Genomic DNA, 15,111 nt, shown 5'->3' on the forward strand with positions numbered 1-15,111 from the left:
CGCTGTTGTAACACGTGGCTTGGCATTGTTTCGCTGAAATAAGCAGGGGTGTCCATGATAACGTTGCTTGAATGACAACATATGTTGCTCCAAAACCTGTATGGACCTTTCAGCATTAATGGTGCCTTCACAGATGTGTAAGTTACCCATGTCTTGGGCACTAATACACCCCCATACCATCACAGATGCTGGCTTTTAACTTTGCGTCTAAAACAATGCGGATGGTTATTTTCTTCCTTGTTCCGGAGGACACCACGTCCACAGTTTCCAAATATAATTTGAAATGTGGACTCGTCAGACCACAGAACACTTTTCCACTTTACATCAGTCCATCTTAGATGAGCTTGGGCCCAGCGAAGCCGGCGACGCTTCTTGGTGTTGTTGCTAAATGGCTTTGGCTTTACATAGAGTTTTAACTTGCACTTACAGATGTAGCGACCAACTGTAGTTACTGACAGTGGTTTTATGAAGTGTTCCTGGTGATATCTTTTACACACTGATGTCGGTTTTTGACGCAGTACCGCCTGAGGGATCAATGGTCCGTAATATCATCGCTTACGTGCAGTGATTTCTCCAGATTTTCTGAACCTTTTGATGATTTTATGAACCGTAGATGGTAAAATCTAAATTCCTTGCAATAGCTCGTTGAGGAATGTTGTTCTAAAACTGTTCGACAATTTGCTTACAAATTGGTGACCCTCGCCCCATCCTTTTTTGTGAATTACTTAGCATTTCATGGAAGCTGCTTTTATACCCAATCATGGCACCCACCTGTTCCCAATTAGCCTGCACACCTGTGGGATGTTCCAAATAAGTGTTTGATGAGAATTCCTCAACTTTATCAGTATTCATTGCCACCTTTCTCAACTTCTTTGTCACATGTTGCTGGCATCAAATTTTTAAGTTAATGATTCATCAGTTTTAATTTCAAATATGTTGTCTTTGTAGCATATTCAATTGAAATTGGGTTGAAAATGATTTGCAAATCATTGTATTCCGTTTATATTTACATCTAACACAATTTCCCAACTCATATGGAAACGGGGTTTGTATAAACAATCAATCAATCAAAGTTTATGTATATATCCCTTAATCACAAGTGTCTCAGCCAAAATAGAATGTTGTGTATCAATTTGAGTTTTAGAGTGTGCATATAAATACTTTTTGGGCACTTTCAACTATACTGCGATAATAATGGCAACCGTGATCAATTTGATTCATAATCATTTTACTTAGCCACATTAATTTTTTGGGGTGGTGTATATTTAAAGGGCCTCCACCCGTATTGCTTGTGGTTGTGATTTTTATTCAAATCTGACAAAGAATAATTAATTATTATTATTTGTTTGTTTTATTTAACCTGCCTATTTTAAAAGTTTACAGTCCAATTACAATGTTAAAATATATGAGAAATCCAAGTGTATTGCACTTGAAAGGGTATACTTGCATTATTATGTATTATTATTATATCAGTGGTTAATTTGGTCTAAAAAAAAATGTTGGCAATAATATTGTTCATCAGAATTAATTTCTAGGTCAATACATTGCTGGGTCGTCCGGGCTACTCCGCTACTGGCAGGAAACCTATTCGTGTTATACAAACGTACATGAATAAAATTAAATGAAGACTGTCAAAAAAATCGAGTTAACTTGTGATTAATTGCAAAAAATTACATGACATTAATCATGTATATATGCAGATTAATCACACAATTAATTTTGAGCGTACATGTTCCTTTACCTTAACTGAAGGTGGTTTACCTTAAAGACGGCAAGGGTTGCTCACAGTCAGTGATAAATATATATATATATATATATATATATATTTTTTTTTTTTTGTTCGTTTTTTTTTGTTACATATACTGTTACATTGTACATGGTGATTGGGATGTGTTATATATTGTATATATTATTTCAAAATGTAATATCATGTATCAGTATATATTGCATACAGTATATATGATATGTAAATATTGTATATATGCTATCTTTTATATTGCTACTATGGTAGATTTTTGGTCTACTTTCCAGTATACCTGCATTGTCCTTTCCATCCTTACCCTCTCCAGCCTTTGTAACTGAGCTACTGTGTAGAACTATTTATCTTGTGGCGCAATGAATTTAGTTTAAGTCTAAGTCGTCTAAGTCTAAGATACAGTGGCGGGCTGTGCGTTTCCCACCTAGGCCTTCAGTGTTGTCCTACTTAGTCCGACTTTAATAAATACCCCTCAAAATACCATAATGTATGTCCCCACATGACTACGGTTGGAGAAACACCATGCAGAAACACATTTACGCACAACTTTGCATTGACTCAGCTCAACAGTGTACAAAACAGGCTATATTTTGGCACATTTAAAAATCAATGAACCCACATCAGCTTTAAAAAACATATCTAATGTGGTACTGTCAAAATTAAAATAATTGTAAAGAACATGTTAAAGGTGGAAAGATAAATAAATAAAATATTTGAACTTTTTCTTTGTGAGTTAAAAAAGTGAGAACCGATGATTTCTCCGTTGGCCGGGTATGGTTCCGGTGCCCCTTCCTGCTTTTCGCAAATTGCAACTTTTGATTGGATTCTCACATGGGAGTGACAAGTGAACATCTAATCATAGTCGCGTTTGCACATATTGCGGTTAAGAGTATTCTATCGTTTTTTTGTCGTTGTTTATACTTTCTGAAAAAATTATGTAATAATGTCAACTCATTGGTGCTAATTTTCGATCTATCAAGATAAAAACATTATCTCAAAATCCAATCACAGGATGTTATTTATGTAGTTTGATCATTTTCCTCGACTGATGAACTAACATAGTTTATTTTGTGCATATGTAGCATGATCTACAAAGATACAAATAATTGCTATTGCAATATCTAGTGGACACATTTAGAACATTTGGTAGTTTCATTCAAAAAATCCAGGTTAATTTTTACACTTAGCAAACTCATCCCACCGGCCGGATAAAACCTGTTCGTAGGCCTGATCCGGACCTCGGGCCGTACGTTTGACACCCCTGTTCTAATTGATGTGATGTAATCCAAAATTTTTATTACCTCAGCTTTTGTTTTTTACAGTCGGTAGGCTACAGTTGTGGTCAAAACTTGACATACACTTGTAAAGAACATCATGTCATGGCTGTCTTGAGTTGCCTATAATTTCTACAACTTGTATTTTTTTGTGATAAAGTGATTGGAGCACATAATTGTTGGTCATAAAAGTGCATTCATGAAGTTTGGTTCTTTTATGAATTTATTATGGGTCTACTGAAAATGTGACCAAATCTGCTGGTTCAAAAGTATACATACAGCAATGTTAATATTTACTTACATGTCCCTTGGCAGGTTTCACTGCAATAAGGCGCTTTTGGTAGCCATCCACAAGCTTCTGGTTGAATTTTTGACCACTCCTCTTGACAAAATTGGTGGAGTTCAGCTAAATTTGTTGGTTTTCTGACATGGACTTGTTTCTTCAGCATTGTCCACACGTTTAAGTCAGGACTTTGGGAAGGCCATTCTAAAACCTTAATTCTAGCTTGATTTAGCCATTCTTTTACCACTTTTTACTTGTGTTTCGGATCATTGTCCTGTTGGAACACCCAACTGCGCCCAATACCCAACCTTTGGGCTGATGATTTTAGGTTGTCCTGAAGAATTTGGAGGTAATCCTCCTTTTTCATTGACCCGTTTACTCTCTGTAAAGCACCAATTCCATTGGCAGCAAAACAGGCCCAGAGCATAATACTACCACCACCATGTTTGATGGTAGGGATGGGGTTCCTGGGATTAAAAGAAACAATAATTGAGCTGTTTGGCCACAATACCCAGCAATATGTTTGGAGAAGAAAGGGTGAGGCCGTTAATCTTAGGAACACCACCCCTACCAACAAGCATTGTGGTGGTGGTATTATGCTCTGGGCCTGTTTTGCTGCCAATGGAACTGGTGCTTTACAGAGTGTAAATGGGAGGATGAAAAAGGAGGATTACCTCCAAATTCTACAGGACAACCTAAAATCATCAGCCCATATTTGTCGGTTGGGTTTTGGGCACAGTTGGTGTTCCAACAGGACAATGAACCCCAAACACACATCAAAAATGGTAAAGGGAATGGCTTAATCAGGCTAGAACAGTGGTTCTCAACCTGGGTTCGATCAAACCCTAGGGGTTCAGTGAGTCGGCCTCAGGGGTTCGGCGGAGCCTCCACCACGGCAGTCAAGACACACCCAACTCATCGTGTAAATAAAAACTTTCCCCTATCGGCGTATTATGGATGCCCCCAAACAATGTTCCTTCTGATTTGCAGGTGTGTCATTTGTTGTGAGTTCATGCACTGTGTTGGTTTTGTTCTTCGAACAAGGTGAGGTTCATGCACGGTTGATTTTGTGCATCGGTAAAAAAAACAAACACATACCTTTGTCTTGAAATTAGAAATGTTTATTTATTTATTTTTTTCACAAAAGGGTTCGGTGAACGCGCATATGAAATTGGTAGGGTTCGGTACCTCCAATAAGGTTAAGAACCACTCAACTAGAATGAAGGTTTTGGAATGCCCCCCTCCCCCCCCAAAGTCCTGACTTAAACGTGTGGACAATGCTGAAGAAACAAGTCCATGTCAGAAAAACAAACAAATCTAGCTGAACTTCACCAATTTTGTCAAGAGGAGTGGTCAAAAATTCAACCAGAAGCTTGTGGATGGCTAACAAAAGTGCCTTATTGCAGTGAAACTTGCTAAGGGACATGTAACCAAATATAAACATTGCCCAAGACCCAACCTCGGGGCTGATGATTTTAGGTTGTCCTGAAGAATTTGGAGGTAATCCTCCTTTTTCATTGACCCGTTTACTCTCTGTAAAGCACCAATTCCATTGGCAGCAAAACAGGCCCAGAGCATAATACTACCACCACCATGTTTGATGGTAGGGATGGGGTTCCTGGGATTAAAAGAAACAATAATTGAGCTGTTTGGCCACAATACCCAGCAATATGTTTGGAGAAGAAAGGGTGAGGCCGTTAATCTTAGGAACACCACCCCTACCAACAAGCATTGTGGTGGTGGTATTATGCTCTGGGCCTGTTTTGCTGCCAATGGAACTGGTGCTTTACAGAGTGTAAATGGGAGGATGAAAAAGGAGGATTACCTCCAAATTCTACAGGACAACCTAAAATCATCGGCCCATATTTGTCGGTTGGGTTTTGGGCACAGTTGGTGTTCCAACAGGACAATGAACCCCAAACACACATCAAAAATGGTAAAGGGAATGGCTTAATAAGGCTAGAACAGTGGTTCTCAACCTGGGTTCGATCAAACCCTAGGGGTTCAGTGAGTCGGCCTCAGGGGTTCGGCGGAGCCTCCACCACGGCAGTCAAGACACACCCAACTCATCGTGTAAATAAAAACTTTCCCCTATCGGCGTATTATGGATGCCCCCAAACAATGTTCCTTCTGATTTGCAGGTGTGTCATTTGTTGTGAGTTCATGCACTGTGTTGGTTTTGTTCTTTGAACAAGGTGAGGTTCATGCACGGTTGATTTTGTGCATCGGTAAAAAAAACAAACACATACCTTTGTCTTGAAATTAGAAATGTTTATTTATTTATTTTTTTCACAAAAGGGTTCGGTGAACGCGCATATGAAATTGGTAGGGTTCGGTACCTCCAATAAGGTTAAGAACCACTCAACTAGAATGAAGGTTTTGGAATGCCCCCCCCCCCACCCCCCCCAAAGTCCTGACTTAAACGTGTGGACAATGCTGAAGAAACAAGTCCATGTCAGAAAAACAAACAAATTTAGCTGAACTTCACCAATTTTGTCAAGAGGAGTGGTCAAAAATTCAACCAGAAGCTTGTGGATGGCTAACAAAAGTGCCTTATTGCAGTGAAACTTGCTAAGGGACATGTAACCAAATATAAACATTGCCCAAGACCCAACCTCGGGGCTGATGATTTTAGGTTGTCCTGAAGAATTTGGAGGTAATCCTCCTTTTTCATTGTCCCATTTACTCTCTGTAAAGCACCAGTTCCCTTGGCAGCAAAACAGGCCCACAGCATAATACTACCACCACCATGCTTGGTGGTAGGAGTGGTGTTCCTGGTATTAAAGACCTCAACTTTTTTCCTGTGTTGTGACCAAACTGGTCAATTTTTGTTTCATCTAACATCACATGGACAAAGATAAGACCTTCTGGAGGATTCTGTTGTCAGATAAAACAACAATTGAGCTGTTGGGCCACCAACTTGCCAAGGGACATATAACCAAATATTAACATTGCTGTATGTATACTTTTGCACCAGCAGATTTGCTCACATTTTCAGTAGACCCATAACAAATTCATAAAAGAACCAAACATTTTTTTTTTTTGTGACCAACAAGTATGTGCTCTAATCCAGTGGTCCCCAACCACCGGGCCGCGGCCCGGTACGTACTCTAATTTGTTTGTGATTGAGTGATTAGAGCAGTGGTCCCCAACCTTTTTGTATCCGCGGACCGGTCAACGCTTAATAATTTGTCCCGCGGCCCGGGGGGGGATTCTTTTTTTTATTTTTATTTTTTTTCTTTGTCATGAAAAAGGGACGTTTTTGTCTTGTATTTTTTTTTTCTTTTTTTTTTAAATAAAAAAATTATAAAAAAAATCTTCTGCAGCCTGGTACTGGGCCACGGCCCGATTGGTACCGGGCCGCAGAAGAATTTGTTTATAAATTTTTATTAAAAAAAAAATATATAATAAAAATATTTTTTATTTTTTATTTTTTTTTTATTCCATCAACATAAAAAACACAATATACACTTACAATGAGTGCACTAACCACAAAAATCTCCCTTTTTCATGACAAAAACGTTCCTTTTTCATGACAAAGAAAGAAAAAAAAAATAAAAGAAAAAAATAAAGGATCACCCCCGCCCCTGGGCCGCGGGACAAATTATCAAGCGTTGACCGGTCCGCGGATACAAAAAGGTTGGGGACCACTGCTCTAATCACTCAATCACAAACAAATTAGATTTGTAGAAATGATTGGAAACTCAAGACAGCCATGACAAGTGTATGTAAACTTTTGACCACGACTCCCCCTCGGACGTCGTTTAAACAGTTAGCTTGGTGTCCAGTGACGTGGACGGATATTACGGCTGACAGCGTATTTGACGCTCCAGCGGTAATAACGCTTAGACCATCCCGACTGTGCATTTTATCTCCGTCTCTCCAGGTCGGAAAATAATCAGCCATTTCCAGAAAAAAAAGCGAACGCCGCAAAATGGCTACCCCTTCCAGTATCCCCTTTTCTCCCCGCCCTCCTCCTCCTTCTTCTTCCCAATCTGTGACGAGTTGATAAGGAATTGATACGGGCGTGACAATGTCTGCTTTGTCCCGCCTCTCCGCAGAGACTCGGTCATTGTCTGCTGCATCAACTCCTTCACCAGCATGTTCGCCGGCTTTGTCATCTTCTCCATTGTGGGCTTCATGGCCAACGTGACAAAGAGGCCCATCGCTGATGTGGCTGCTTCAGGTAATTGTAATCAATGTTGAGAAAAAAAAAAAAAAAACTTCCATAGCGACAATCAGCAAAGGCAACACGCAGCTGTGCAAATAATTAGCGCTGGAGTTTGTGTTATTCATTTTTTCCCCTCCCGCGTTTCTTTTGATTAAAGGGAAATTGGGCAAATCCTTTGTAAATCCTCAAGTTTGAAGTTCGACATTCATTTCCCAAGGACGCTATAATTTTTTATTTTTGTTATCTTGCACGAGGCGCTTTCCTGGCACTTAAAGCCCAAACTTCTTATACTGAAGGGGTCCTGCTGACACCTGATATGAAAGCTCTTTCATGTGTGTGCGCTTCAAGGGCCCGGCTTGGCGTTTTTGGCTTACCCCGAGGCCGTCACCCAGCTGCCCATCTCTCCCCTGTGGGCCATCCTCTTCTTCTCCATGCTGCTGATGCTGGGAATTGACAGCCAGGTACAAAAAAAAATTAAAAAATGTGTATTTTACGGGTTGTATTCCACTGGTTGAGACCGCCTCGTACAAAGGGTCCCCGTCTGGCAGCACAATCAATCAATCATCCATCCATCCATTTTCTACAGCTTATACCCTTTGGGGTCACGGGGGGCGCTGTTGCCTATCTCAGCTACAATTGGGCGGAAGGTGGTGTACACCCTGGACAAGTCGCCACCTCATCACAGGGCCAACACAGATAGACAGACAACATTCACACTCACATTCACACACTAGGGCCAATTTAGTGTTGCCAATCAACCTATCCACAGGTGCATGTCTTTGGAGGTGGGAGGAAGCCGGAGTACCCGGCGGGGAACCCACGCATTCACGGGGAGGACATGCAAACTCCACACAGAAAGATCCTGAACCAGGGATTGAACCCTGACTACTCAGGACCTTTGTATTGTGAGGCAGACGCACTAACCCTCTTCCGCCGTGAAGCCCATCAATCAACCAATCAATCAACCAATCAATTTATTTATATAGCCCTAAACCACAAGTGTCTCAAAGGGCTGCACAAGCCACAACGACATCCTCGGTTCAGAGGCCACATCAGGGCAAGGAAAAACTCACAACCCAGTGGGACGTCGATGTTAATGACTATGAGAAACCTTGGAGAGGACCGCAGATGTGGGTGACACCCTCCTCTAGGGTAGACCGGATGCAATGGACGTCAAATAGGTCCAACACAGTCCGTAGTGGATCTAACATAAAAGTGAGAGTCCAGTCCATAGTGGGGCCAGCAGGAGACCATCCCGAGTAGAGACAGGTCAGCAGCGCAGAGATGTCCCCAACCAATGCACAGGCGAGCGGTCCATCCCGGGTCCCGACTCTGGACAGCCAGCACTTCATCCATGGCCACCGGACCTGTGCCCCCCCCCCCCCCCCCCTCCACAAGGGAGAGGGGAGCAGAGGAGAAAGAAAAGAAACGGCAGATCAACTGGTCTAAAAAGGGGGATCTATTTAAGTTTTAAGATGGGACTTAAATGCTTCTACAAAAACCCACTTGTTGGATCTGGTTTCCATCCATCCATGCATCCATCCATAAACTACCGCTTGACCCGTTCGGTTTCCAATCGCATCATCTAGAAGTGGTTGTCCAGTTTCTTAAAAGCCAAACATGATCAGATTAAGGTGTTTCCATGGGTGATATAATGCTTATTTAGAGCCAAACCTTTGGAGAAATCTGAGTAATTTAGTGCATGTAAACATAGTCAGTGTGTGTCTCTAATAGTGTGGTCCCAATACCAACATTTTGGTACCGGTACCAAAATGTATTCCGATACTTCTTGGTACTTTTCTAAATAAATGGGGACCACAAAAAATGGCATTGTTTGCTTTATTTTAACAACAAATCTTAGGGTATATTAATAACCTCTAAAGGCCTTAGTGGCCATATGTGTGGACAGCACCTTTTAGCTCTTTTTTCCAAAATTGTGTACACTACTAAAATGGGGTCTTATGCTGCTTATGTGGACACTTATACTGCTATCTGGTGGCATCAGAAGAGTATAACATACAATGGAATTTTGAAAAAAAAAATAAATAAAAAAATTAACATGTCACTACACATGAAGTACACGTTTGTGTACTTATGGACTAACTACATCATATCAAAGACGATTTTTATTTTTTATTCTTATTAGGGTCCAATAAGCCCAAATAGCAAAGAAACATTTTTAAAAAAGCTTCGAACAAAGAGCTTGGGCCTTTGTTTTTGCAAGTTTGTCCTTAAATAAAATAGTGAACATACAAGACAAATTGTCTTTTAGTAGTAAGTAAACAAACAAAGGCTCGTAATTTAGTCTGCTAACATATGCTGTAAAATATTGTGTCATTTATCATTCTATTATTTGGTCACAATTATTAAGAACAAATGGTAGAAAATTAATTAATAATTAATTTGATCATTGTAAGAATGCTCCAAAACAATTCACACATGGTTTTCTACCCCAAAAAATTCATCTGATTTTTCAACTTATTTTTATTATTATTCTTCTCCAGATTTTGGCACGTTCTACCTTCCACGTTTTTGACCCGATTCAAACTGTTCAGCCTATTCAGGAATCGCAAATTCCAACAATTCGCAGATTTAACAGAATTCTAGTTTCCGAGACATTTTTCCTATTTCGAACATTCACCATTCCCACATTTTTTAACCTATTCAAACTTTTCCACCTTCAACACATTCCACCGTTCTGGAAATTTAAATAAAAAAATAAAAATAAAATCTAGGATTTTACCGAATTCCTGGTTTTCCAAAGCCCTATTGCCATCCTTTTTTCTGGCGACTACACCTCCCACATTTTTCAATCTACTTCAACCGTTACCCCATCCAAACATTCCTCTCAATCAGGACAAAAACAAGTTTGTTTTTTTAACTGGAAAAATTCCCAATTTTTCCCAAAATTCTAGGATTTCTGTAATTCCATTTCTCAATTCAACATGAAACATCTTCAACATTTCTCCACCGATTTGAAAAATTCCAACACCAACCATTTCAACTCATTCAGACCATTCAAGTTGTTTACCATTTTCCAAAAAATTCCCGCTTTTCTCGAAATTCACAACTTTTGGGTGAATGGGACATTTTTCAAAGTTCCACAACTCCCACATTTTTCATTTGATTCAAACTGTTCTAACTTCGAAATATTCAGACTGTTCAAGAATTGTGTGCTCTACTTCAGTAGTTTAAAAAAATACAGGTTTTCGGTTCAACTTTAGCATTGGAGCCTTTTACACTCAATTTCACTGTTTACACTATTATCTGGTTATTTACCATTTCAACATGTTTGGTGATAGCGGGGGTGTACATTGTAGCGTCCCGGAAGAGTTAGTGCTGCAAGGGGGTCTGGGTATTTGTTCTGTTGTGTTTATGTTATTATGGTGCGGATGTTCTACCGAAATGTGTTTGTCATTGTTGTCTGGTGTGGGTTCACAGTGTGCCGCATATTTGTAGCAGTGTTAAAGTTGTTTATACGGCCACCCTCAGTGTGACCTGTATGGCTGTTGACCAAGTATGCCTTGCATTCACTTATGTGTGTTTGTAAAAGCTGCATATCTTATGTGACTGGGCCGACGTGCTGTTTGTACGGAGGAAAAGTGGACAACAGGTTGTAGAGGACGTTAAAGGCAATATTGTTGTCCGGGTGGAAATCGGGAGAAATTCGGGAGAATTGTTGCCCCGGTAGATTTTCGGGAGGGGAACTGACATTTGGGAGTCTTCCGGGAACATTGGGAAGGTTGGCAAGCATGTATAAAGTGCTACACTGTACTGGATATCAAACATAACATGGGGTGATGGATCAACTACTTGTTAACAAGCTGTACTGTGCCGCACACACAGAGAAGCCACTAGGGTGCCCTCACAAACGATCGGCAATCACAAAAATGCTTAACTTTAGCAACTGTATAGCTATAATAATAAACACTTCAAAAGGTAAAATCCACCCACATGAACATCGACGGAGTAGGAGCTGAGGAGAAAGCAGTTCACAGGGAGAGAGAAAGAAGGGGATGGTACCGTGGAGCGTGGAGCATGGAGCGTGGTTTGGGTTTGCGTCCGTGCGAGAGGCATAATATTTTCCTCCCTGATTTGGAACGGGTCTGCCCTAGGATCACTTTCTAGAAAAGTCTGGTCCTATCACAATTGAAGCTTGCAGCGGTACAAAGCCTGCTCCGTCGATTGTTCCAAACTGTACTTGTGAGCGCCGTTAGTATATATATATATATATATATATATATATATATATATATATATATATATATATATATATATATATATATATACATATATATACGTGTGTGTGTGTGTGTGTGTGTGTGTGTGTGTGTGTGTGTGTGTGTGTGTGTGTGTGTGCGTGTGTGTGAATATATAGTCAAGGTTTCTGTGGTTTATCTGTTAAACAGTGCTCAATACCGGGGTGGAGCGGAATATACATTAGGTCAGGAAAAAAACACGAGGCTATTTCATCTCTACATGCCTGTTTCTCAGGTTTCCCTGCTCTTCAGGGGATTTTGTGATAAATAAAACGTCAGGTTTCTATTGTATCCATTATTAGCACTTCTAATTGTTTTTTTTATAATAAATACAATTGTATTTTATTTATTATAAAATCTCCTGAAGAGCAGGGAAACCTGCGAAACAGGCTTGTTGGGATGAAAATAGCCTCTGTGTTTTCTTCCCTGACCAAACGTATATTAAATATTATATATGAAAATTTTACTCCTACTTGTTTCACTTCCGTGACGAACTCCCTAAAGTGTTGTAATCAGCGAGAAATATGAAACAGCTGAAATGGGGCAAACATTGATAACGTGTGCATAGACTTATATATATATATATATATATATATATATATATATATATATATATGTATATATATATATATATATATATATATATATATATATATATATATATATATACACACAATTATACATAATTATACATAGATTTGTTGTACTTGTGTAGTGACAATAAAGTCCTATCCTATATACGTTAGGTCAGGAAAAACCCCAGAAGCTATTTCATCCCTACAAGCCTGTTTCACAGGTTTCCCTGCTGTTCAAGGGACTATTTGTTTTTAATATATATATCCATCCCATTCATCCATTTTCTACCGCGTATTCCCTTTGGGATTGCGGGTCATATATATGACCAAAAGACGTAACTGCACTTTTTGTCCATATATATATATAAATAGTGTTCATGTATAAATCTAGGGCTGCCAATTATGGCCAAAGTAAGAATTAACATTATTGTTATCAATATTGAAATCTTGATTACTGATTTTTAGGTAAAGCTGTGTGGAGGTGTGAACGTAATACCATCATATCATTTGTAATGTCTAATAAAAAGACTATAGATAAGCCTTCGTCCATGATGTTAGTTCTGTCATGATCCACGACTTGGATCTTGTCACGGTGCTTTGGACTGGACTCTCGCGGCTGTGTTGGATCCATTATGGATTGAACTTTCACAGTATCATGTTAGACCCGCTCGACATCCATTGCTTTCGTCCTCTCCAAGGTTCTCATAGTCATCATTGTCACCGACGTCCCACTGGGTGTGAGTTTTCCTTGCTCTTATGTGGGCCTACCGAGGATGTCGTAGTGGTTTGTGTTGTGGTTTGTGCAGCCCTTTGAGACACTAGTGATTTAGGGTTATATAAGTAAACATTGATTGATTGATTGATGTTCTGGTTTGGGTTCGGTTTTCTGTTTTGTTATCACAGCCTGTTTGTTATTCGACATCCCCAGTTCCTGGTGGCACTTCCTGTTTTGTTTCTGTTGTCACAGTAACTCATTAGTGTCACCTGTCTCTTGTTTGTCGTCGCGCAACTGATTTGTGATTATCTCCTTATTTAAGACTTCCTTTGTTTGCCATTCGTTCTCGGACTCTTATTTGCTTCTATGCAACAGATGACGTCGCTCTTCCCGCATTGTGGTAACTTACTTTTGATACTTGTTAGCTTCCACGCTATTCCTGCGCTGTTTATGTCCCTAGCTTACATGCTTGCGCTTTCTGTTTGTTTTGTCTAGTGCCTTTGTGCAAGTGCCTTTGTACTTAGTTTGTTTAATAGTGTTCTTTAGTGTACCAATAAATGATCATTCCTACCTTCACGCTGTGTTCCATCTCCGCTGCACCCGCGAGAGAACGCAAACATCCCCACGATGGTACCCGAGCGTCACAGGTCCGCCATTATTATCAAGCCAAACGACGCAAGTAGGCATGCGCCTGATTTCGTATTGCTTAAAATGCATTAATAAATGACGTTTTTTTTGGTCATTAAAAAAATTAGACCGTGTTATTAACTGTCTGGAATTTAATCGCAAATTAAATGGGTTAAATAAATGGGTTGTACTTGTATAGCGCTTTTCTACCTTCAAGGTACTCGAAGCGCTTTGACACTACTTCCACATTCACCCATTCACACACACATTCACACACTGATGGAGGGAAATGCCATGCAAGGCGCCAACCAGCACCCATCAGGAGCAAGGGTGAAGTGTCTTGCTCAGGACACAACGGACGTGATGAGGTTGGTACTAGGTGGGATTTGAACCAGAGACCCTCGGGTTGCGCACGGCCACTCTCCTACTGGGCCACGCCGTCCCAATTATTATCATTTATTTATCATTATACCGTTTTCTGTCCATTAAATAATAAAAAATCAAGGGGCGCCGATGTTGGTCAATTTTTTTAGGGCATTATGGCAAATGACGATGGTCGTGGCAGTTGCCGTGGTCAAATCCGAGCCCTGTAGTCGTGTCCTAAAATGTGCAGCAAGTGACGTAGAGGGCTCTCTGCGCCCTGCCTTTTGTCTGCAGGCAAAACAAAACAATTAATGAATGAAGCGTCCCTACACAGAGACACCATCTAAAAATGTGTAAATTAAAAAGTGTGCAAATAGAGGGGTTGGTAAATCAATGTTACACTGTGATGGACTATAAATATATATATATATATATATATATATATATATATATATATATATATATATATATATATATATATATATATATATATATATTACACTGTGATGGACTATAAATATATATATATATATATATATATATATATATATATATATATATATATATATTAATATATATATATATATATATATATATATATATATATATATATATATATATATATATATATATACATATATATATATAGTGGGGGCTTCACGGTAGGAGAGGGGTTAGTGCGTCTGCCTCACAATACGAAGTTCCTGCAGTCCTGGGTTCAAATCCAGGCTCGGGATCTTTCTGTGTGGAGTTTGCATGTCCTCCCCGTGAATGCGTGGGTTCCCCGCCGGGTACTCCGGCTTCCTCCCACCTCCAAAGACATGCACCTGGGGATAGGTTGATTGGCAACACTAAATTGGCCCTAGTGTGTGAATGTGAGTGTGAATGTTGTCTGTCTATCTGCCTTCCGCCCAATTGTAGCTGAGATAGGCACCAGCGCCCTCCGCGACCCCGAAAGGGAATAATCTGTAGAAAATGGATGGATGGATGCATGGATATATATAGTGCTTTTCTAGACACTCAAAGCACTTTACAGTGAGAACTGAGAACCCATATAAGTATGGTGGTAAGTTACATTTGGAGCAGGA

At 39.8% G+C, this 15,111-nt stretch overlaps 1 protein-coding gene across 2 annotated transcripts in view; it reads left to right on the forward strand.

The window, feature by feature from the left end:
• The window catches only part of slc6a1b (solute carrier family 6 member 1b), a 73,392-nt gene that overhangs the window by 29,342 nt on the left and 28,939 nt on the right, over positions 1-15,111 (forward strand). For both annotated transcript variants that reach the window (XM_061888082.1, XM_061888089.1), the window contains exons 9-10: positions 7,375-7,499; positions 7,833-7,945. In XM_061888082.1, coding sequence (XP_061744066.1) covers positions 7,375-7,499; positions 7,833-7,945 — 238 coding nt within the window. The remainder of the gene's footprint in view (positions 1-7,374; positions 7,500-7,832; positions 7,946-15,111) is intronic.

The sequence above is a fragment of the Nerophis ophidion genome, linkage group LG02, assembly GCF_033978795.1.
Source record: "Nerophis ophidion isolate RoL-2023_Sa linkage group LG02, RoL_Noph_v1.0, whole genome shotgun sequence".
Taxonomy (NCBI): Eukaryota; Metazoa; Chordata; class Actinopteri; order Syngnathiformes; family Syngnathidae; genus Nerophis; species Nerophis ophidion.